The 22,801-nt window shown below is 49.3% G+C and overlaps 1 protein-coding gene across 5 annotated transcripts in view; it reads left to right on the top strand.

The window, feature by feature from the left end:
• The window catches only part of UBR4 (ubiquitin protein ligase E3 component n-recognin 4), a 95,472-nt gene that overhangs the window by 68,648 nt on the left and 4,023 nt on the right, over nucleotides 1-22,801 (top strand). For all 5 annotated transcript variants that reach the window (XM_058855327.1, XM_058855328.1, XM_058855329.1 and 2 more), the window contains 18 exons: nucleotides 414-495; nucleotides 1,390-1,563; nucleotides 1,945-2,066; nucleotides 2,776-2,973; nucleotides 3,096-3,176; nucleotides 5,777-5,864; nucleotides 6,250-6,377; nucleotides 6,731-6,838; nucleotides 7,642-7,761; nucleotides 8,398-8,588; nucleotides 8,837-9,010; nucleotides 9,397-9,496; nucleotides 11,068-11,286; nucleotides 11,489-11,602; nucleotides 12,389-12,531; nucleotides 13,572-13,697; nucleotides 16,863-17,057; nucleotides 19,426-19,650. In XM_058855327.1, the coding sequence (XP_058711310.1) occupies nucleotides 414-495; nucleotides 1,390-1,563; nucleotides 1,945-2,066; nucleotides 2,776-2,973; nucleotides 3,096-3,176; nucleotides 5,777-5,864; nucleotides 6,250-6,377; nucleotides 6,731-6,838; nucleotides 7,642-7,761; nucleotides 8,398-8,588; nucleotides 8,837-9,010; nucleotides 9,397-9,496; nucleotides 11,068-11,286; nucleotides 11,489-11,602; nucleotides 12,389-12,531; nucleotides 13,572-13,697; nucleotides 16,863-17,057; nucleotides 19,426-19,650 (2,588 nt within the window). The remainder of the gene's footprint in view (nucleotides 1-413; nucleotides 496-1,389; nucleotides 1,564-1,944; nucleotides 2,067-2,775; nucleotides 2,974-3,095; nucleotides 3,177-5,776; nucleotides 5,865-6,249; nucleotides 6,378-6,730; nucleotides 6,839-7,641; nucleotides 7,762-8,397; nucleotides 8,589-8,836; nucleotides 9,011-9,396; nucleotides 9,497-11,067; nucleotides 11,287-11,488; nucleotides 11,603-12,388; nucleotides 12,532-13,571; nucleotides 13,698-16,862; nucleotides 17,058-19,425; nucleotides 19,651-22,801) is intronic.

A 22,801-nucleotide genomic window follows, 5' to 3' on the forward strand; every position in this document is an offset into this window, starting at 1 on the left:
AATATGTAATTAAAATTGTAAATTCTGCTGCACTGCCTTGGCAGCAGGTGAGAGCTGGAAGTTGTTGTGCAGGGACAGGGAAGGGCCAGGTGTGCTGCCAGTGCTGGAGAAATGGGAATTAAAACCTTTGAGAAGCAGCACACTGAGTTTGCAGCGCTCAGAGTGCTGTGAGGTGACACTCCCCACATCAGAGGTGGCTCTGAGTCCTCCTGGAGGGCCTCCAGAGCCAAGCAGGAAGATGCAGGGAGAAAATTAAAGGATATTTGTGGCAGTTTCCTTTTCCCCTTCCCTCCCTGCTGCCACAGCTGTGCTTCCTCTGTGCCTGGCTCAGTTTCTGTGCCGAGTTCCTGTGTCAGGCACTCCAATCCTGGCATTGCAGGGTCTTGGCCTAACAGGCTGTTGATTATTTCCAGGAAATAGCTCGTTTGCTGGCCTTGGAGGAAGCAACACTCAGCACGGATTTGCAGCAGGGATATGCCCTGAAGAGTCTCACAGGTATTGAGTGGGCCTGGGTGATCACTGCTCTCTGACAGCAGAATTTCAGAGAGCTCTCATTCAGTTGTGTTGCCATTGTCAGAATGAAAAACTGGGTTTTTGCCATTGATTTTGCACTTAATCTCTAAATGGATTTTTCCATATTTTTTTTTTTTTGTGGTCTGTGAGAGTTTTTAGTTTGGTGGTAACATTCCAGGCAAGCTTCATCATTCCCCTTTATTACACAGTACAGTCCCTGGCACCACTGTAAACACTGCTGCTTTATTCCTACCCATTGTTCCTACCTCCCTAAGTTCTGTGGGAGCTTTTTTTTCATCTTCTAGGGTGTATACCCTTTTACAGAAATTGGTTGGAAATGGAAATACCTCATGAACTAGCTCATTGGTTTTTTTGTGTATCCTCTTTTACATTCTTCAGCCATTAGTGGGTGAATCCATAAAGCCTGGCTTCCTGCAAGAAGCAGCATGTTGGCCATTGTGTCATGGGAAAGAATCCTTGTGTTTGCTGATTCTTTATTTTATTGTAGGAGTCACCAGTTTGGTGATGTCACTGATAAGTCATTTCACATCATCAGAGGTGTGACAAGAGCAGCAATCATCTGCTTTTGGAGCAGCTTGCGACAGAAAAACGCCCAAGAGTGCAGAATTTTGTACTGAGCACGCAGGAAACTCCTTAAGCCCTTTCCTCATTCCCAAACTGTTTTTCATGTGTTAAAATTTCCAAGCCAGGGCAAGGCTTTTGCCTCCAACCACTCAGATCACAGCAGTGAGCATTGAACCACAGGATGGGAGCTGGAGCAAAGCATTTTTATGATCCTGTTTGCAGCCCTTTTCGCTGCTGTGAAATCTAGAAATGAAATTCTCTCCCACTTTGCGAATTTCTGTGGCTTTCCAGGTCTCCTCTCCTCCTTTGTGGAGGTGGAGTCCATCAAAAGGCACTTCAAGAGCCGGCTGGTGGGCACGGTGCTCAATGGGTACCTGTGCCTGAGGAAGCTGGTGGTGCAGAGGACAAAGCTCATTGATGAGACCCAGGACATGCTGCTGGAGATGCTGGAGGACATGACAACAGGTAAAAATCCACCTGTGTTCCATGGACCCAGCCTTGGGATGAGTCAAGATGGAAAAGCAGAGCAGCCACACAAAGAGCTTTGCTGAAGTTCAGGGGGGGGTTTATGGCTTGCAGTTGTTTTCTGTTGGCACAGAGCAGTTGAAGAGAGTTCCTGGTCTCATTTTCCAGGAATCTCAGCCTCCTCATTTTTATGGGGCTGTTTTACTGCTGCCCAGTAACCCCACCAATAAATACCTTCCACCTTTCACAGAGAGGATTCATAAAAAGAGCAGAGCACCAAAGTGTGGGGCTGACCACAGGAGGATTTACTGCGTGTGCTGAGCTAAAGTGGAACCTATAAAATTGACTCCAGGGATTTTTAAAGGTTCCTTTTCTTGGCAGGCACAGAGTCAGAGACCAAGGCATTCATGGCTGTGTGCATAGAGACTGCCAAGCGTTACAGCCTCGACGACTACAGGACCCCAGTGTTCATCTTCGAGAGGCTCTGCAGCATCATCTACCCTGTGAGTGGGCCAGGCTCTGCACAGAGCCCTGCAATGCTGTGGGAAGGGATTTAGGGATCATCCAGTCCCACTCTCTGCCTTGGCAGTGACACTTTGCATCATCCAGGGTGCTCCAAGCCCTGCCCAGCCTGGCCTTGGGCACCGCCAGGGATCCAGGAGCTGCTCTGGGCAAGAATTTCTTCCCAATATCTGACCTGAATTTCCTCTCCTTCAGTTTGAACCCATTCCCCCTTGTCCTGTCACTGCAGCTCCTCTGGGGTCTCCACACCACCTTCTCCTCCCCAACATTCCCAACTCTCCCAGCCTGGCTCCAGAGGGTGCCCTGAGCACCTTGGAGCACTTGGCTCCAACAATTCCACGTGTTCTGCTGCTGAGAGCACCACAGCTGTGTGCAGTGCTCCAGGTGGGGAGGAGAAGCACCACCAACCACCTCCAGCAGCCCTAGATGTGGTTCCTTTTTGCCAGGAGCAGCAGTGTCTGCAGTCATGATTCACCACTGGATTCCAGTGTATCCCATTTTGGGGATACACTGTTCAAATTCCCTGAGGAATTTGGTTACTGAATGATCCTGGCCATCCTCTGAGTGTGGCATGCACCAGTGGGGGACAGGACTGAAGCTTTAGGAACATTTTCCCAATAAAAACTCAGGAATGGGAGCGTGGTTAGGGAAAAACTCATTTACTGTGTCCCTGCCGCTGCTGCTCTTCAGGAGGAGAACGAAGTCACCGAGTTCTTTGTCACCCTGGAGAAAGATCCCCAGCAGGAAGATTTCCTGCAGGGCAGGATGCCAGGGAATCCCTACAGCAGCAACGAGCCTGGCATTGGGCCTCTCATGAGGGACATCAAGAACAAGATCTGCCAGGACTGTGACCTGGTGGCTCTGCTGGAGGACGACAGCGGGATGGAGGTGAGGATCTCTGGAGGTTGGGGATTTCTTGCACAGACCTGTGGGACGCTGCTTTTGGGCAGCTTGGGGTGGTGATGTAACAACCTGAGCTTGTTCTTGACTTGTTCTCGTGTCTCTTTCAGCTTTTGGTGAACAACAAGATCATCAGTCTGGATCTGCCCGTGGCTGAGGTCTACAAGAAGGTGTGGTGTCCCACAAACGAGGTGTGTGTTACCTTTGGACAAGTTTAACAGCACAGAGCTCCCATCCTTCACATCAACAAAGGGGGAAAAAAAATGGAGAAAACTCAAAATCACACGAGTCAGGATTTATTTCCTGGCATATAATTTATTGGGTGTAACTGCTCAGCGCTTTTTGGTGCTCTGTTAGGACAGATTGTGCATGGCCCTGCAACGTGAGCGATTGCAGAGCACTGCCCCAGGTGAGCTGTGTCACTCTGGGGGAGGAAAAACCTTCCCTGTGTTCCCCTGGGGAGAGCTGAACGTTGTCAGAGCCTTTCAGAGCACATTTCACACTCTTATCTGCACACCAGAGTTTTGTCTGGGTACACACAGGGACACCAGATTGCTCTGTCTGTGCTTCCAGGGTGAGCCCAAGGGATTTCAGCATCTCCATTTTTCCCTCCTTCTCTCTTGTTTCTCATCAGGATCTCAAGCACTTGGCAGATCCATCCTCACACTTTGCTCCCTGTAGAGTTTTGTGTGTTTTTCACATGAAAAAACAGACCCAGCAGTTTAAAGGGTCCAGTCCACCGTGTCTGGTCCAGAACAAGCTCTTCCCTTCTTTCCTCCTTTTTCCCTTTACTAAAATAAACTCACACTGAGACCATCAGGCTCAAACTTCCCCACTGCAAATATATTTTTAGAGGTCCCTGAGATCATAAAACAAGGCTGATTTTCCCCAGCATTTCATGGTCACTCAGCATTTCCTCCTGGCCTCAAATCACCTTTGAAACCTCCATTCCCTGAAACATTTGTGGGAAGAATTCAAACAGAGTGCCTGTGAGCAGTGAATGACCATAAAATGTGTCTCATTAATCTTCACTTCAGTAACAAAACCTTCAGTGCTACAAAATCAAACCTTGTGACAGTGATAATTTGACTTGGAAAGGGAGGTGAGGTGCTGATGTTAATCTGATATTTTTACATGGAAAGGGAGGTGAGGTGCTGGTGTTAATCTGAATTCTGATTTGGAAGGGGAGGTGAGGTGCTGGTGTTAATCTGATATTTTGACATGTAAAGGGAGTTGAGGTGCAGGTGTTAATCTGATATTTTGAGTTGGAGTTGAGGTGCTGGTGTTAATCTGATATTTTGACTTGGAAAGGGAGGTGAGGTGCAGGTGTTAATCTGATATTTTGACTTGGAGGTGAGGTGCTGGTGTTAATCTGAATTCTGATTTGGAAAGGGAGGTGAGGTGCTGGTGTTAATCTGATATTTTGACTTGGAGTTGAGATGCTGGTGTTAATCTGATATTGTGACATGTAAAGGGAAGTGAGGTGCTGGTGTTAATCTGAATTCTGATTTGGAAGGGGAGGTGAGGTGCAGGTGTTAATCTGATATTTTGACTTGGAAAGGGAGGTGAGGTGCTGGTGTTAATCTGAATTCTGATTTGGAAAGGGAGTTGAGGTGCTGGTGTTAATCTGATATTTTGACATGTAAAGGGAGGTGAGGTGCAGGTGTTAATCTGAATTCTGATTTGAATTCTGATGGAGTCACCGGTGGAAGCCCGTGGGATGCTGGGGATGCTGGAGCAGTTGTGCAGCTCTCCAGGGATGCAGCTCTGCTGGTGAAAGGCAGAGTTTGCTCAGCATTCCCATGGATGAACAGCTTTCATCTGTCTTCCTTTGTGAGCACCTCCAGCTCCCGCGTTCCCTTCGAGCGACAGCCGCACAAGAAACGCAACCTCAGGCCCCTTTTTGTTTCCCTTGTCTCTCAGTGGCTTTTTTTGTTCATCTGCCGTTTTACCAGGGCCCCTGTGGTGTTAATTGCTGGTCCTCAGCGTGGCCTTTGAGCAGATTTTCCCCCCGGGGCTTTCCCTGTGCTTATGTATTTGCTGTGACATTAAGCACTGCTTATTCCACATTAGGCTTAGCGAGATCCCTGACAGGTTTTCTCTTGCAAGGTCTCCTGCTTCCCAAATCTGGGATTTTTCTTTTCTGCTTTTTATTCAGACCTATGGATTAAAAATGGAAAGTTTCATGATGTGCTGTCAGTGTTTCCAGCTGGAAATGCATCTGGAAAACTGTCCCTTTCTCAGGGTAAAAGCATCTTTTTGGCTGTGTCATTCCAGTGATGTACTGTCCTACTGAAAGCTCATTAAATTGCCTTTTTCTCCTCTTCCATTTGCCTTCACTGCAGATTTTATCTGTTTGAGAGCTTTCATCCAATTAACCTGTCCTGCTTCCTTTCCTGGGCTATTCCCTGTGTTTCCCAGGTTGGGAGGAGAGGTTGCCATGGAAAGCAGATGTTCCTGTGCAGATGAACCCATTTTCCTTGGCTGCATCTTTCACTGGTGCCAAAGGAAACCTGGAGGAGGTGGAAGGAGGAAGAGACTGTTTATTACCAGTCTTTCAATTAATTGGCAACGCCAAGAAGAGCTGGGGATGAGTTAGTGATGTTTTTGCAGGTGGCTCTGCTGTTGTTTTTAATTCATCTCAGCAAGGGGAGAGTGAAAGATTTCCCTGTGTTACCATCCTGAGGTGAAACAGCAGCAGGCAGAGCTGGGGCTGGAGTGTCCAGACTGAAATCAGAACCAGGCTTGTGTGCAGAGAGAGGAGAATTAATAAAAATCTCTGCTCTTGCAGGGGGAGCCCATGAGGATCATTTACCGCATGCGGGGGTTACTGGGAGATGCAACGGAGGAATTCATCGAGTCCCTCGACTCCACCACTGGTAAATGCATTTGTCTGCTGAAAGCTGGGATTAGATTTGAAATCTGAGGTTTGCTGCAGAGCAATGACATTATTATCCTCACAGCAGTGAGCTTAAAGTTGATTGACGTTGCTTTTGCTGCGTTTACCTGCTTTACCTCGAGTGAAGGAGGATTTTAACAGCGCTTTAAAGCTGTGCCTCAAATGTGAGCACTGGTTTGGCACAGGGACCACTCTGCCCAGCCCTTCTTCATATTCCTGCTCTTAATTCTTTTTGAATTCAACAACTGAAGTGACTTGAGTTGCTGGTAAATGTGTGCTGCTCTGCTCTCATGTCTGCTCACACGGCACGAGCGTGTCCCGCTGTGCTGCTCGTGTGCTCACCCCCCTGTGTGTGTGTCCTGCAGATGAGGAGGAGGATGAGGAAGAGGTGTACAAGATGGCAGGGGTGATGGCCCCGTGTGGAGGCCTGGAGTGCATGCTCAACAGACTGACTGGCATCAAGGACTTCAAGCAGGGCCGGCACCTCTTAACCGTGAGTCTCCCTTTGGCTCTGGGCTCAGGAGTTACAGGGGGGAAAATTGAGCTTGAGACCATCTCCCTGGAGCTGGAGCATTTCCCTCTCCCATTCCTCTTGGTTAACAATCCTTTACAAAACTTGAGATGTGTAGAAGCTGCTAAGACTAAATCCTGTTCTTGCTGGAGGGATTTTCTGCCTTGGCCTTACCTGAAAACCAAAGCCAGGTGTGCAGATGTAAAAATCTGGGGTGTACTGTATCCCACGAGTCTGGAGACCAGATTATTGTATTAAATTATCACTTGAGTTTCAGCAAAGTCCCTGCCTCATTGTGAAGGTACCACAGAGAAGCCCTTTGCTGTATTTTATAGGTGCTGCTAAAACTCTTCAGTTACTGTGTGAAGGTGAAAATCAACCGGCAGCAGCTGGTCAAGCCAGAGATGAACACTCTGAATGTCATGCTGGGGACTCTCAACCTGGTAAGGGCAACCTCAACTTCCACTTTTCCATGGATTCCAATGAATTTAAGCTTTTTCTGACATGTGGCAGTTGCTGGAGATGGGGAATGTTGGTGTGCTGGTGCTGCAGATTGTCCTTTGGACATTCCTTATCTGTTATGGGTGGGAGTGTGGGGGGCAGTGTTCCAGTGCTGCTGTTCCAGTGCCCCATCACACCTTAAACCAGTTCCTGTTGGTGTTCCAGTGCCTCTTCCCACTTCAAACCAGCTCCTGCTGCTGTTCCAGTGCCCCATCACACCTCAAACCAGTTCCTGTTGGTGTTCCAGTGCCTCTTCCCTCCTTAAACCAGCTCCTGCTGCTGTTCCAGTGCCCCATCACACCTCAAACCAGTTCCTGTTGGTGTTCCAGTGCCTCTTCCCACCTTAAACCAGCTCCTGCTGCTGTTCCAGTGCCTCTTCCCACCTTAAACCAGCTCCTGCTGCTGTTCCAGTGCCTCTTCCCACTTCAAACCAGTTCCTGTTGCTGTTCCAGTGCCTCTTCCCACTTCAAACCAGCTCCTGATGCTGTTCCAGTGCCCCATCACACCTCAAACAGCTCCTGCTGCTGTTCCAGTGCCCCATCCCACCCCAAACCAGTCCCTGCTGCTTTTCCAGTGCCCCTTCCACTTCAAACAGCTCCTGATGCTGTTCCAGTGTCTCTTCCCACCCCAAACCAGTTCCTGTTGGTGTTCCAGTGCCCCATCCCACCCCAAACCAGTTCCTGCTGCTGTTCCAGTGCCCCTTCCACCCCAGAGCAGTTCCCCTGAGCACTCCCATCTCTCACAGGCTCTGGTGGCCGAGCAGGAGAGCAAGGACAGCGGGGGAGCAGCGGTGGCAGAGCAGGTGCTCAGCATCATGGAGATCATTCTGGACGAATCCAACGCGGAACCTCTGAGCGAGGACAAGGTGAGAGCCCTGCTCCTTTCCCTGGGATTCATCCCCTGCTCCAGGAGGGCAGTGCTGCTGGAGTCTGACCCTCGTTACACTCCTGGCAGGTCTTAGCAGGCCTTGGGGAAGGGTTTGAGGAGGGCCCTGAACCAAAAGCACCGCGAGGCTGCGTCAGGATGAGTCTTGCACGGCTGGGCGAGGGTTGTTAGGCACTGCTTGGATCCCTGCCTTTCCTGCTTCGGGCCACAGGCCAAGGAGAGACAAGAAAAGACACAGCTTGGCCTTGTTTTTTGGAGTGTTTTTGTACGTGTTGAAAACATGATTGATTTTCCAGTTAATTGAGAATAAAACTGTATCTCAGCTAGGCTGAGAACAAGAAGTGCTTCTCACTCATCTTTTGAAGCTGTGGGTGGACAGAAATCTGGTGTGCTTTGGGTTGGAATTATTAGACTTTTGGCTGGAAAATGCTTGAACAGGAGGTGGAATAAGCCAGGGATCATCTGGAGGGGTCAGTAAAGCCAAAGAGAGCTTTGGGAACAAGGCTGGCTTTTATTTTCACCTCTCACAACTTCAGTAGCCCACCAGCTCCCAGAGTGAGAATTCCCTTTAGCAGATTCATTCCCAAATATAAATCCCTCTGCTTTTCCTTCACAGGGCAACCTCCTCCTGACAGGGGACAAGGACCAGCTGGTGATGCTGCTGGAGCAGATCAACAGCACCTTTGTGCGCTCCAACCTGAGCGTGCTGCAGGGGCTGCTGCGCATCATCCCCTACCTGTCCTTCGGGGAGATGGAGAAGATGCAGATCCTGGTGGATCGCTTCAAGCCCTACTGTAACTTTGATAAGTACGTTGGCACTGTTCAAAGCACCTGGAGTGGGTTGTGCTGGCACATCTCTGCTGTTGTTTCCTGCTTGGTGATACTCCAGGCTTCAGCTTTGTTTCCTCTTTCAGTTCTAAGGCATTTTGGAGAGAAATGTGTGAGCTCTTAAGTATTCAGAGAGTATTTTGATGTGGCTGAGTGGTTTCTGAGTCTCTGAGCTGGTGCATCATTCAGTGAGAATGACAGAGTTACCATTTCTTCTCTTTGTTCAGGTATGATGAGGAGCACAGTGGAGATGATAAAGTTTTCCTGGATTGCTTCTGTAAAATAGCAGCAGGAATAAAGAACAACAGCAACGGCCATCAGCTGAAAGATCTCATCCTGCAGAAGGGGATTACACAGAATGCCCTGGATTACATGAAAAAGCACATTCCCAGTGCAAAGAAGTAAGAGTCAGTGTTTAATGTGTGTGGCTGTCCTGGACATCTTCCTCATCCTGTCACCACAGTCTCCCAAGAAATCCATGAGCCAGTGCTCGATCAGGAGCACTCAGAGCTGTGCTGCAGCTCTGCACAGATAGGGATGAGCTAAAAAGCCTGAAACCTTCCCATCTGATACCCATCCAAGCTGATTCCTTGGATATCTCAATCCTTGTCTTCCCTGCCTGTTTTGAGCAGCAGCTGAGTTTTTGCTGTTGGTGCCAAGTGATGAACACAAATCCCAGAGCTGGCACTGTGCACAGCGTGGGAGTGTGACTGTCCCTTCATTAATGAGCTGATCAGGGAGGGCAGGGACACTCCCCTCAGCTGCAGGATTTTTGTTTCCCACACAGTTTGGATGCAGACATATGGAAGAGGTTCTTATCTCGACCTGCACTTCCTTTTATCCTGCGCCTGCTCCGAGGCCTCGCCACGCAGCACCCTGCAACACAGGTGAGGCCAGAGGGATTTGTCACTCTGCTCTGGGGCTGGAATAATAATAATAATAATAATAATCTGAGGATTAATTCCTCTCAGAGTTGGTTCTACACTGATTTTTGTTGGTTTGATCAATCTACTTTGATTTTTTGTTTTGCATCCTCACCGTACTTGGCGCAGTTTTGCTCCCAGCTTTCCTCTGCTGAAGGTTCTAGGCTGAAGGGAATTCTCTTAAGCAAAGAGAAAATCAGAAAATCCAGTTCTCCTGAGCTTAAAAGAATGTTGGGAATCTCAAAGCAGGCAGAGGTGTGGAAGCTGTTCAGGTATTCCCTGGGCAAGCTGTGCCTTTGCAGAGCATCCCCTGAGTTTTGTGTGTCCCACAGTTGGGAACACGACTTTGTGTCTTTGATGCCTTGAGCTGGAAAAGTCAGAGGTTCTGACTTCAACATTTCCTCCTTTTGTGTGGTGTGAGATTGACACACCAGTTTGAAGGGAAGATAATGACTGATAAACTCCTCAGGACGTGATTATTGGTGTTTGAAGGCATCAATACAACGCCTTATCACAAAATAAATGTTTTATCCAACATCCCTGTCTGAGCTCCTGGTGATGACCAGTGCAGAGGCAAATTGCAGTTTTACACACAGTTTTACACACAGTTTTACACAGTTTTACCCACAGTTTTACCCACAGTTTTACACACAGTTTTACACACAGTTTTACACAGTTTTACCCACAGTTTTACCCACAGTTTTACCCACAGTTTTACTCACAGTTTTACACACAGTTTGACACACAGTTTGACACACAGTTTGACACACACTTTTACCCGCAGTTTTACCCACAGTTTTACCCACAGTTTTACACAGTTTTACACACAGTTTTACACACAGTTTTACGCAGTTTTACACACAGTTTTACACACAGTTTTACACACAGTTTTACACAGTTTTACCCACAGTTTTACCCACAGTTTGACACACAATTTTACACACAGTTTTACACACAGTTTTACAGTTTTACACACACTTTTACACACACTTTTACACACAGTTTTACACACAGTTTTACACACAGTTTTACACAGTTTTACACACAGTTTTACACAGTTTTACACCCAGTTTTACACAGTTTGACACACAGTTTTACACACAGTTTTACACAGTTTTACACTTTTACCCGCAGTTTTACCCACAGTTTTACACAGTTTTACACACAGTTTTACCCCGTTTTGCATAGTTTTACACACAGTTTTACACAGTTTTACACCCAGTTTTACACAGTTTTACCCACAGTTTTACACACAGTTTTACACAGTTTGACACACAGTTTGACACACAGTTTTACCCACAGTTTTACACCGTTTTACACAGTTTTACACCCAGTTTTACACAGTTTTACACACAGTTTTACACACAGTTTTACACAGTTTTACACACAGTTTTACACAGTTTTACACAGTTTTTAGAGCATTAAAAAAGGAAGGAACACTTGTTGCAGCCCAGCTGTCCCCATGTGATCAGAGGGGACAGCCACCACCCCGAGTCCCCTTCTCCTGAGCTCTGCCATGTCCCCATCCCCACCAGGTGCTGATAGGAACAGACTCCATCACCAACCTGCACAAACTGGAGCAGGTGTCGAGTGACGAGGGCATTGGGACGTTGGCAGAGAACCTTCTGGAGGCGCTGAGGGAGCACCCCGAGGTGAACAAGAAGATCGACGCCGCGCGGAAGGAGACGCGCGCCGAGAAGAAGAGGATGGCCATGGCCATGAGGCAGAAGGCCCTGGGCACCCTGGGCATGACGGTAATGGCTGGGTGCTCTGGTCCTTCAGGGACCTCAAATCCCTCAGCAGGAAGCGGTTTTAGTGGTTTTCCACAATAAAGGGATTTATTGGTGGATACTGCAGAACTCCTGGAGCTGCTGGGAGATGGGATGGGTGTGCCACTGGTGGCCATGGTGTGGTTTGTCAATCTTTTTAACCTGCTTGAGATTTTCTCTCTTGCAGACAAATGAGAAGGGCCAGGTGGTGACCAAGACTGCGCTGCTTAAGCAGATGGAGGAGCTGATAGAGGAACCAGGGCTGACCTGCTGCATCTGCCGGGAGGGATACAAGTTCCAGGTAAGGGAGCTGAGAGTTCCAGTCAGGGGGAGCTGAAAGTTGCAGGTAATGGGAGATAAAATCTGCAGCTAATGGGAGCTGAAAGTTCTGGGTAGTGGGAGCTAAGAGTTCCAGGTAATGGGAGATAAAAGTTCCAGGTACTGGGAGATAAAAGTTCTGGGTAGTGGGAGCTAAGAGTTCCAGGTAACGGTGATGGGAGATTGAAGTTCCAGGTGATGGGAGATTGAAGTTCCAGGTGATGGGAGATTGAAGTTCCAGGTGATGGGAGATTCAAGTTCCAGGTGATGGGAGATTGAAGTTCCAGGTGAGGGGAGATTCAGGTTCCAGGTGAAATGAGATTCAAGTTCCAGGTGAGGGGAGATTCAAGTTCCAGGTGAGGGGAGATTGAAGTTCCAGGTGAAATGAGATTCAAGTTCCAGGTGAAGGGAAATTCAGGTTCCAGGTGATGGGAGATTCAGGTTCCAGGTGATGGGAGATTGAAGTTCCAGGTGAGGGGAGATTCAGGTTCCAGGTGATGGGAGATTCAAGTTCCAGGTGAGGGGAGAGACATTTTCAGAGCCCTCTCAGCTCCTAAGGAGACTTGTGAGTATCTGTTTGCCCAAGTGCTGGAAGATCAGGAAGATCCAGTTTGGTTCCTGAGCTCAGTAATGGCAGAGGTGGCTGGGAAGTGGAAGTGTGTTTTCAGTGAAAGCTGGAAAAACACAGGCTTGGGGCAGGGAGAGGCTGAACTGAGGGCAGTGTGGAAGGAGCAGGAGTGTTTGCTGAGCCAGCTGTGTGTCCTTGCAGCCCACCAAGGTGCTGGGGATTTACACCTTCACCAAGCGCGTGGCGCTGGAGGAGTTTGAGAACAAACCCCGCAAGCAGCAGGGCTACAGCACCGTGTCTCACTTCAACATCGTGCACTACGACTGCCACCTGGCAGCTGTCAGGTACGTGCTGCCCACAGCCAGGCCTTCACAGGCTTTTCCAGGCTTTTCCAGGCCTTTCCAGGCTTTTCCAGGCTTTTCCAGACCTTTCCAGGCTTTTCCAGGCCTTTCCAAGCTTTTCTAGGCCTTTCCAGGCTTTTCCAGGCCGTTCCAGGCTTTTCCAGGCCTTTCCAGGCTTTTCCAGGCCTTTCCAGGCTTTTCCAGGCCTTTCCAGACCGTTCCAGGCCTTTCCAGGCCTTTCCAGGCTTTTCCAGACCTTTCCAGGCTTTTCCAGACCATTCCAGGCCTTTCCAGGCTTTTCCAGACTTTTCCAGACCTTTCCAGGCCTTTCCAGGCTTTCCAAACCTTTCCAGGCTTTTCCAGGCTTTTCCAAACCTTTCCAGGCCTTTCCAGGCTTTTCCAGGCCTTTCGAGACCTTTCCAGACCTTTCCAGACCTTTCCAGGCCTTTCCAGGCCTTTCCAGGCCTTTCCAGGCCTTTCCAGGCTTTTCCAGACTTTTCCAGGCTTTTTCAGACTTTTCCAGGCTTTTCCAGGCCTTTCCAGGCTTTTCCAGACCTTTCCAGACCATTCCAGGCCTTTCCAGGCTTTTCCAGACTTTTCCAGACCTTTCCAGGCCTTTCCAGACCTTTCCAGACCATTCCAGGCCTTTCCAGGCTTTTCCAGACTTTTCCAGACCTTTCCAGGCCTTTCCAGGCTTTCTAAACCTTTCCAGGCTTTCTAAACCTTTCCAGGCTTTTCCAGGCTTTTCCAGGCCGTTCCAGACCTTTCCAGGCCTTTCCAGGTGGTTTGGGATCATGGAATTTGGGATGGGTGGGTGGGTTGTGGATCACTTCGCAGCCTCTTTACCTTTTACCTCTTTACCTTTTTGTGGATCAATTTGCAGCCTCTTTTACCTCTTACTGGGGTCTGCTTTACCACTGCTCAGGCCTGGACTCTTCCAAGTCTCCAGCACTGAGAGAAGCCGTGGAATTATCATTTTTGGGATGTTTCCTTAGCCAAACCCCTCCATGGTGTGCTGTGTGTGTCTCTGTGTGTCCGTGCAGGCTGGCTCGGGGCCGTGAGGAGTGGGAGAGCGCGGCGCTGCAGAACGCCAACACCAAATGCAACGGGCTCCTGCCGGTGTGGGGACCCCACGTGCCAGAGTCTGCTTTTGCCACGTGCTTGGCACGGTGAGTTCAGCCAGCTTCTTCCCCCAGCTGGGTGACTTTAGTCCTAGTTTAGGGCAAATTAGGGAGGAAAACTCCAAATTTCCCCAGGGAAATGCTCCCCTCCCCACCAACCGGTGCGGGAAAAGGGAGAAAAAAAATTTTCTTTGGAGAGAAGTGGAAAAAGCTGTTTATTTGACAGAAATTGAGTGATATTAAATAATAAAACCTCTTGCTGTTGGATGGGATGGCAAGTCTAGGAAGAAAAGTCCTTTTCATGTGGTGTAGCTCAGCTCACTCAGGTTTTTATCAGTTCTTTCGGTGCTGGAAATTGCCGAGGCCCCGGTGGGTCACAGGCGTGAGCTCCCGGGGTTTGGCTGGGTGTTCAGTCCAGAGCAGGCTTGCACAGATCCAAGAAAAGGAAAAAACAAAGATCCAGGGAACTCCTCTGCCTCAGCTAGCTAAAACTAACTAAAAACCAGAGAGAAGCTCTGTCCAGCTGTCTGTCCGTGCTGCAGACACCACAGTCCAGGAGCGGGATGTGTGGGAGTGATGTTTTTCTTTAACACAAACTGCAGCTTCTTCTTCCCCCTCTCTTGCTCTCAAAGCCAGCTTTAAAGGTGCAGAACTTAATATATAACATAAAAACTTAATATATAACATAAACCAGACAACTGGGGATACCAGGATCATAGAGTCAGCCCAGGACAGTGTTCAGTCCAGAGCAGGCTTGCACAGATCCAAGAAAATTGGAAAAAAACAAAGATCCAGGGAACTCCTCTGCCTCAGCGAGCTAAAACTAACTAAAAACCAGAGAGAAGCTCTGTCCCGCTGTCTGTCCATGCTGCAGACACCACAGTCCAGGAGCCAGATGTGTGGCAGTGATGTTTTCCTTTAACACAAACTGCAGCTTCTTCTTCCTCCTCTCTTGCTCTCAGAGCCAGTCTTAAAGGTGCAGAACTTAATATATAACATAAAAACTTAATATATAACATAAACCAGGTGATTGGGGATACCAGGATCATAAAGTCAGCCCAGGACAGTGTTCAGTCCAGAGCAGGCTTGCACAGATCCAGGAAAAAAGGGAAAAAACAAAGGTCCAGGGAACTCCTCTGCCTCAGCTAGCTAAAATTAACTAAAAACCAGAGAGAAGCTCTGTCCAGCTGTCTGTCCGTGCTGCAGACACCACAGTCCAGGAGCGAGATGTGTGGGAGTGATGTTTTCCTTTAACACAAACTGCAGCTTCTTCTTCCCCCTCTCTTGCTCTCAAAGTCAGTCTTAAAGGTGCAGAACTTAATATATAACATAAAAACTTAATATATAACATAAACCAGACAACTGGGGATACCAGGATCATAAAGTCAGCCCAGGACAGTGTTCAGTCCAGAGCAGGCTTGCACAGATCCAAGAAAATTGGAAAAAACAAAGATCCAGGGAACTCCTCTGCCTCAGCTAGCTAAAACTAACTAAAAAACCAGAGAGAAGCTCTGTCCTGCTGTCTGTCCATGCTGCAGACACCACAGTCCAGGAGCGAGATGTGTGGGAGTGATGTTTTCCTTTAACACAAACTGCAGCTTCTTCTTCCCCCTCTCTTGCTCTCAAAGCCAGCTTTAAAGGTGCAGAACTTAATATATAACATAAAAACTTAATATATAACATAAACCAGACAACTGGGGATACCAGGATCATAAAGTCAGCCCAGGACAGTGTTCTGTCCAGAGCAGGCTTGCACAGATCCAGGAAAATTGGAAAAAACAAAGATCCAGGGAACTCCTCTGCCTCAGCTAGCTAAAACTAAAAGCCAGAGAGAAGCTCTGTCCCGCTGTCTGTCCGTGCTGCAGACACCACAGTCCAGGAGCGAGATGTGTGGGAGTGATGTTTTCCTTTAACACAAACTGCAGCTTCTTCTTCCCCCTCTCTTGCTCTCAAAGTCAGTTTTAAAGGTGCAGAACTTAATATATAACATAAAAACTTAATATATAACATAAATCAGACAACTGGGGATACCAGGATCATAAAGTCAGCCCAGGACAGTGTTCAGTCCAGAGCAGGCTTGCACAGATCCAAGAAAAGGAAAAAAACAAAGGTCCAGGGAACTCCTCTGCCTCAGCTAGCTAAAACTAACTAAAAACCAGAGAGAAGCTCTGTCCCGCTGTCTGTCCGTGCTGCAGACACCACAGTCCAGGAGCGAGATGTGTGGGAGTGATATTTTCCTTTAACACAAACTGCAGCTTCTTCTTCCCCCTCTCTTGCTCTCAAAGCCAGTCTTAAAGGTGCAGAACTTAATATATAACATAAAAACTTAATATATAACATAAAGCAGGTGATTGGGGATACCAGGATCATAAAGTCACCCCAGGACAGTGAGTCACATCCTGGCCACACACCCTGCTGAAATCCGGGCAGCAGAGGAGCTGCAGCTGAGCCTTGGTGGAGCTGAGCCATCAAGAGTCAATCCCCTAAAAAAGTGCAGGTGTCTGTTTGCTCCTTGGCTCGGTGTAAATCATTTCAGAGCCTCCTCAGCCCCCAGGTACTGCTGAGGATGCAGTAACTTTGATTACTGATTGATGTGTGAGCTCTTGCTGTACAAAAGGAACCTTCTGACCCCAGTGTAGATTTCCAGACTCCTCTTGGATGGTTCTGAGGTACCTGAGCAGCTCTCTGGAGCAGATGGAGGTGCTGCTGTCAGGATTCTGGGTTTCTAATGTCACATCAGGAGTTCTGAGCCTGACAGGGGTGGGTGTAGATCAGGAATTCTCCCCTGTGAAGGGCTGTGCACCCATATGGATGTCCCTGGATCCCTGGAAGTGCCCAAGGCCAGGCTGGACGGGGTTTGGAGCACCCTGGGACAGTGGAAGTGTCTCTGCCGTGGCAGGGGGTGGGATTGGATGGTCCCTAACATCCCTCCCAACCCAAATCATGGTGGGATTTGGGGATTCTGCGCAATCAGGAGGGTTAACATGCTGGAAGCATTCCAGCTGTATCCCAGCTCCTGGGAAAACAGCATTGATGAGAGGACAGACACGTGCAGACAGAACTGGATTTGTCAGAAATTTGAAATCCTCCCTTTGGGGAGGTCAATCCAAGGTAGCAGGGGATGGGCTGCTCCTTCTTTAAAGCTTTTCTGTGCCATCCTTTTGGGGATCCCGTGCCCCAGGAGCTGTGTGAAGCCTCCCTGCTGTTTTACAGACACAACACATACCTCCAGGAGTGCACAGGCCAGAGGGAGCCCACCTACCAGCTCAACATGCACGACATCAAGCTGCTGTTCCTGCGCTTCGCCATGGAGCAGTCGTTCAGCGTCGACACGGGCGGCGGCGGCCGCGAGAGCAACATCCACCTCATCCCCTACATCATCCACACCGTGCTCTACGTGCTCAACACGTCAGTGCCACCCTCCCCTGGCCTCTGCTCTGCCCTCTGCTCCTTCCCAAAATCCTTCCCAAAGTCACTCCCGGTTTTTTGGGAGGATCGGGGGGTTGAGCATCCTGAGGAGGTTGTTAAGGGTTTATGTTGTTGGGAGCAAAGCCTGGGCATGTTGGATAACAGGGAACCCTATTGAGTAAAAAGCAATTGGGAATTAGCTTCTCTTTCCATTCTGGATGTAATTATTACCTCTGGGGTGAGCAACAGGGTTGTTACATCAAAGGAACTCTGCCAGCTTAATTTTCTCCTGAGCAGGCAGAAGAGACACTGCAGTGAGGTAATTGTTAGTTGAAAACTTAACCCTGATATCATTTTATTCAGTGTTCAAATAACACAGTTTTGTTTCCAGATTTGACATCCTGGAGGAGGGTTCAGGTCCACCAGGTTTTCCTGATATTTTTAATTATTTTTTGGGGGTTCCCATTATTATTTTTTACCAATAAACAGCAGAGCTTTGGCCACATCTGTGAGCACCCAGATGTTTTGGGGTGCGTGAGCTGCTTCTGATCCTGCAAAAATGAGATTCCCAATGTACATCCTCTGTTTGAGGGGTTAGATATGAGTAAGAAATACTAATTAGATGAGGGTATAAATATTAAAATACACACCAAGGTCACTCCAAATGCAGTGCAGTGAAATCCCTCTCACTTTCCCGCCTGGCACTGATCAAGGTTTTGGCTGTAATACAATTTATCTTTTGTTTTTAATATCTATCTCCAGATCCCTGTGCTATTGTTTTCCCAGTCCTTTGGGAGACAGATAAATGGAAGTGTTTGTTTCACCTTGTTAGGCTGCAGAAGCCTCTGGGCAGAGGTGGAAAAAAAGCCTTCTCTACTTCCCAGACAGAATTTTTGATATGAAATAGAGAAAATAAAAGAGCTGCCAGCTTCATCTGCTGGGTTGCTGCTTGAGGCCCGATAGGGAGAGTTTATCTCACTTAAAAAGCAGAGCCACAGATGTGGTAAAGTGTGATGCAACTTCCCAAAGTCTCCTGCAACTCGTGGTTTGCACTGTCAGTTCTGGACTGTCAGGACTCCTGGAGCTCTGGGGGAAAGGAGGAAAAAGAGAAAATATTTTATATAATTTTGCAGTAAAAAACAGGGTCTTTTGGGTTTGAATTTGGCCTGTGTTTTCCCAGGGGTTGTTTCTGCAGTAGAGGAATTGGATGGATGGATCCAGGTGTGGCTGTGTGGTGTCCCATAGGAGATGGCACCGCTGCAGTGCCTGGCCTGGCTCCACTTTGTCCTCAAAAAAAGGGAAAAATTCCTCTGCAGTGGTGCTGCCTTGCACTGGGGCAGTGGCAGCTGCTGGCAGCCTCCAGTGCCACCCACAGCTCCGAGGAAAATGTGTTTGTTTCACTGGGAGCCACTCCTGAACCAGGGGGGAATTTGGGAACAGCTGCAGTGTCCACTTAGAACAAATCCTCAATCAGGGGTGAATTTGGGAAAAGCTGATTGTGCCCACTGGGATCAAATCTTCAACCAGGGGTGAATTTGGGAACAGCTGCAGTGTCCACTTAGAACAAATCATCAATCAGGGGTGAATCTGGGAAAGGCTGCAGTGTCCACTTACAATAAATCCTGAAACAGGGATGAATTTGGGAAAAACTGCAGTGTTCACAGGGAACAAATCCTCAACCAGTGATGAATTTGGGAAAAGCTGGTGGTGTCCACTTAGAACAAATCCTGAAGCAGGGGTGAATTTGGGAACAGTGGGGATGTTCACTGGTATCCAATCCTCAACCAGGGCTGAATTTTGGCAGAGCTGGGGATGTTCACTGGTGTCCAATCCTGAAATAGGGATGAATTCGGGAACAGCTGGGGATGTTCACTGGTATCCAATCCTGAACCAGGGCTGAATTTGGGAACAGCTGGGGAGGTTCACTGGTATCCAATCCTGAACCAGGGATGAATTTGGGAACAGTGGAGATGTTCACTGGTATCCAATCCTGAAGCAGGGGTGAATTTGGGAACAGTGGAGATGTTCACTGGTATCCAATCCTGAAGCAGGGGTGAATTTGGGAACAGTAGGGGATGTTCACTGGTATCCAATCCTGAAATAGGGATAAATTTGGGAACAGTGGGGATGTTCACTGGTATCCAATCCTCAACCAGGGCTGAATTTTGGCAGAGCTGGGGATGTTCACTGGTATCCAATCCTGAAATAGGGATAAATTTGGGAACAGCTGGGGATGTTCACTGGTATCCAATCCTCAACCAGGGGTGAATTTTGGCAGAGCTGGTATCCCCGAGCAGGGTGCAGGGCAGCACCCCAGAGCTGCTGGGGACAGAGGGGACAGAGCCCTGAGGCTCCCCTTGTGTTGCAGGACCCGGGCGACGTCGCGGGAGGAGAAGAACCTGCAGAGCTTCCTGGAGCAGCCGCGGGAGAAGTGGGTGGAGAGCGCCTTCGAGGTGGACGGGCCCCACTACTACACCGTGCTGGCCCTGCACATCTGTCCCCCGGAGAGGTGGAGGGACATCCGCGGGGACATCCTGCGGCGGCTCCTCGTCACCTCCCAGGCGCGCCTGGTGGCACCGGGAGGGGCCAGCAGGTCAGTCCCCGTCCCCTGGGTGGGCACAGGGGCACGCAGGGACACGGGGCACGGAGCCACTGGTGGCATTGTCACAGAGCCACTGGTGGCATTGTCACAGAGCCACTCGTGTCATTGTCACAGAGCCATTTCTGTCATTGTCACAGAGCTTGTGTCATTGTCACAGAGCCATTTGTGTCACTAGCATAGAGCTTCTGTCATTGTCACAGAGCCACTGGTGGCATTGTCACAGAGCCACTTGTGTCACTGTCACAGTTTGTGTAACTGTCACCCCACTGTTGTCACTGTCACAGTCTGTGTCATTGTCACCCCACTGGTGTCACTGTCACACAGTTTGTGTCACTGTCACCCCTGGTGTCACTGTCACAGTGTCACTGTCACCCCTGGTGTCACTGTCACAGTCGGTGTCACTGTCACCCCTGGTGTCACTGTCACAGTGTCACTGTCACCCCTGGTGTCACTGTCACACAGTCTGTGTCACTGTCACAGTTTGTGTCACTGTCACTCCTGGTGTCACTGTCACAGTGTCACTGTCACCCCTGGTGTCACTGTCACAGTCTGTGTCACTGTCACCCCTGGTGTCACTGTCACAGTGTCACTGTCACCCCTGCTGTCACTGTCACCCCTGGTGTCACTGTCAGTCAGTGTCACTGTCACAGTGTCACTGTCACCCCTGCTGTCACTGTCACCCCTGGTGTCACTGTCACCCCTGGTGTCACTGTCGCAGTCTGTGTCACTGTCACAGTCTGTGTCACTGTCATGGTGTCACTGTCACCCCTGGTGTCACTGTCACACAGTCTGTGTCACTGTCATGGTGTCACTGTCACCCCTGGTGTCACTGTCACACAGTCTGTGTCACTGTCATGGTGTCACTGTCACCCCTGGTGTCACTGTCACACAGTCTGTGTCACTGTCAGTTTGTGTCACTGTACCCCTGGTGTCACTGTCACCCCTGGTGTCACCGAGCAGATCCATGGACAGAACTCTTTTCCCTCTCCCATCAGCGCTGCCATGAGCAGTCTCTGAGCTGTGCCTCTCTCCCTCTTTGCCTCCCTGAGCAATCTCACCCTGGGCCCTTCTCATGGCTGCTCCAGCCTCCCTCAAACACAAAACCAGGAACAGAACTCAAATAAATGTCATTGCTTTTGAAAAGGACAAAAATCAATAGCAGCTCTCAGGCACAGGAATAAGTGGCTGTTCCTGCCTGACAAAGGCACAATATTTCCAGAGAGGGAAAGGGAATTGCAGTTGGTGAAAGGATGATTTGAAATAGCTGTCATAATTAGGAATCAATTCATTATTATTCTGAGTCGCCTTAGAGGGCATTCTTGGGCTGATGACATTAATTAATTAGGTGTTTGATAAAGTCATTACGTCGCGCTTGCACAAACCCAGCGTGAAGCAGTGCTGGTGGAGAAGGGAGAGAGCCCTGGAAGGAGCTGCTCTGTTGATCCCTGTGCTGCTTTCACACTCCCCTGGCTCCTGTTTGTGATTTCCAGATCCTGAATCTGGATCCTGGAGTGGCTGACACATCCAGGGGATGTCCTGGAGGCTCAGGGCTGCAGCTCCAGCCCCACCCAGGGCGGGTTTGCTGCTTTTTAAACCCTCCCTAAATGTTGTGTTCCTCACCCAAGCTGGAATAAAAAGCAACATTTGAACAGGCAGGGCCAGGAACTTCCAACCAAAGCTCTGGAATTCCAGGGGAACACACTGGGAAACAGCGCTGGGGAATTATGGCAAGGTTTATTCAAGGGCTTTTCTTTAATCTCTGCAGATGAGGGGAGCACAAAGCCTCTCAGAAATGGCAATTCTCATTTCCAAGGTCTGTGCTTATTTATTCTTGTGGAGAATCAGGAACAGGGCTGGTGAAACACTCTGCAGATAAGTGCCAATATCTTGAATTTGTGGGCTGAGGCAGAGAGGAAGGCACTGGCTGTGACACCAGGGTGATGTCTGCATGCAGAGGATTAAAATTAACATTCCACATCCAGGGTGTTGTCTGGGAGCAGCTCCATTCCCAGAACAGCAGGGTGAGGGACACTCAAGGACTCACTGCTGCCAGAGCCTGTCAGAAAGGGACAGGAGTGACTGCAGGAACACCAGAGACTGTCAGAAAGGGACAGGAGTGACTGCAGGAACACCAGAGACTGTCAGGAAGGGACAGGAGTGACTGCAGGAACACCAGAGACTCTCAGGAAGGGACAGGAGTGACTGCAGGAACCCCCAGAGACTGTCAGAAAGGGACAGGAGTGACTGCAGGAACACCAGAGCTTCTCCAAAAGGGACAGGAGTGACTGCAGGAACCCCCAGAGACTGTCAGGAAGGGACAGGAGTGACTGCAGGAACACCAGAGACTCTCAGAAAGGGACAGGAGTGACTGCAGGAACACCAGAGCCTGTCAGAAAGGGACAGGAGTGACTGCAGGAACCCCCAGAGACTGTCAGGAAGGGACAGGAGTGACTGCAGGAACACCAGAGACTGTCAGGAAGGGACAGGAGTGACTGCAGGAACACCAGAGACTGTCAGAAAGGGACAGGAGTGACTGCAGGAACACCAGAGACTCTCAGAAAGGGACAGGAGTGACTGCAGGAACACCAGAGCTTCTCCAAAAGGGACAGGAGTGACTGGAGGAACCCCAGAACCTCTCAGGAGTCACTGCAGGAACCTCCAGAGATCTCCAGAAGGTTCAGGATTGACTGCAGGAACCACAGAACCTCTCAGGAATCACTGCAGGAACCCCCAGAACCTCTCAGAAAGGGACAGGAGTGACTGCAGGAACCCCCAGAGATCTCCAGAACCTCTCAGGAGTCACTGAGCATCTCTAGAAGGTTCAGGAGTCACTGCAGGAACCCCCAGAACCTCTCAGAAAGGGACAGGAGCGACTGCAGGAACCTCCAGAACCTCTCAGGAGTCACTGCAGGACCCCCAGAACCTCTCAGAAAGGGACAGGAGCGACTGCAGGAACACCAGAGCTTCTCCAAAAGGGACAGGAGTGACTGCAGGAACCCCCAGAGATCTCCAGAACCTCTCAGGAGTGACTTCAGGAACCCCAGAACCTCTCAGGAGTCACTGCAGAACCCCAGAGCCTCTCAGGAGTGACTGCAGGAACACCAGAACCTCTCCAAAGAGCTGAGGATTCACTGGTGATCCA

This window comes from Poecile atricapillus, chromosome 22 (assembly GCF_030490865.1).
Source record: "Poecile atricapillus isolate bPoeAtr1 chromosome 22, bPoeAtr1.hap1, whole genome shotgun sequence".
NCBI lineage: Eukaryota > Metazoa > Chordata > Aves > Passeriformes > Paridae > Poecile > Poecile atricapillus.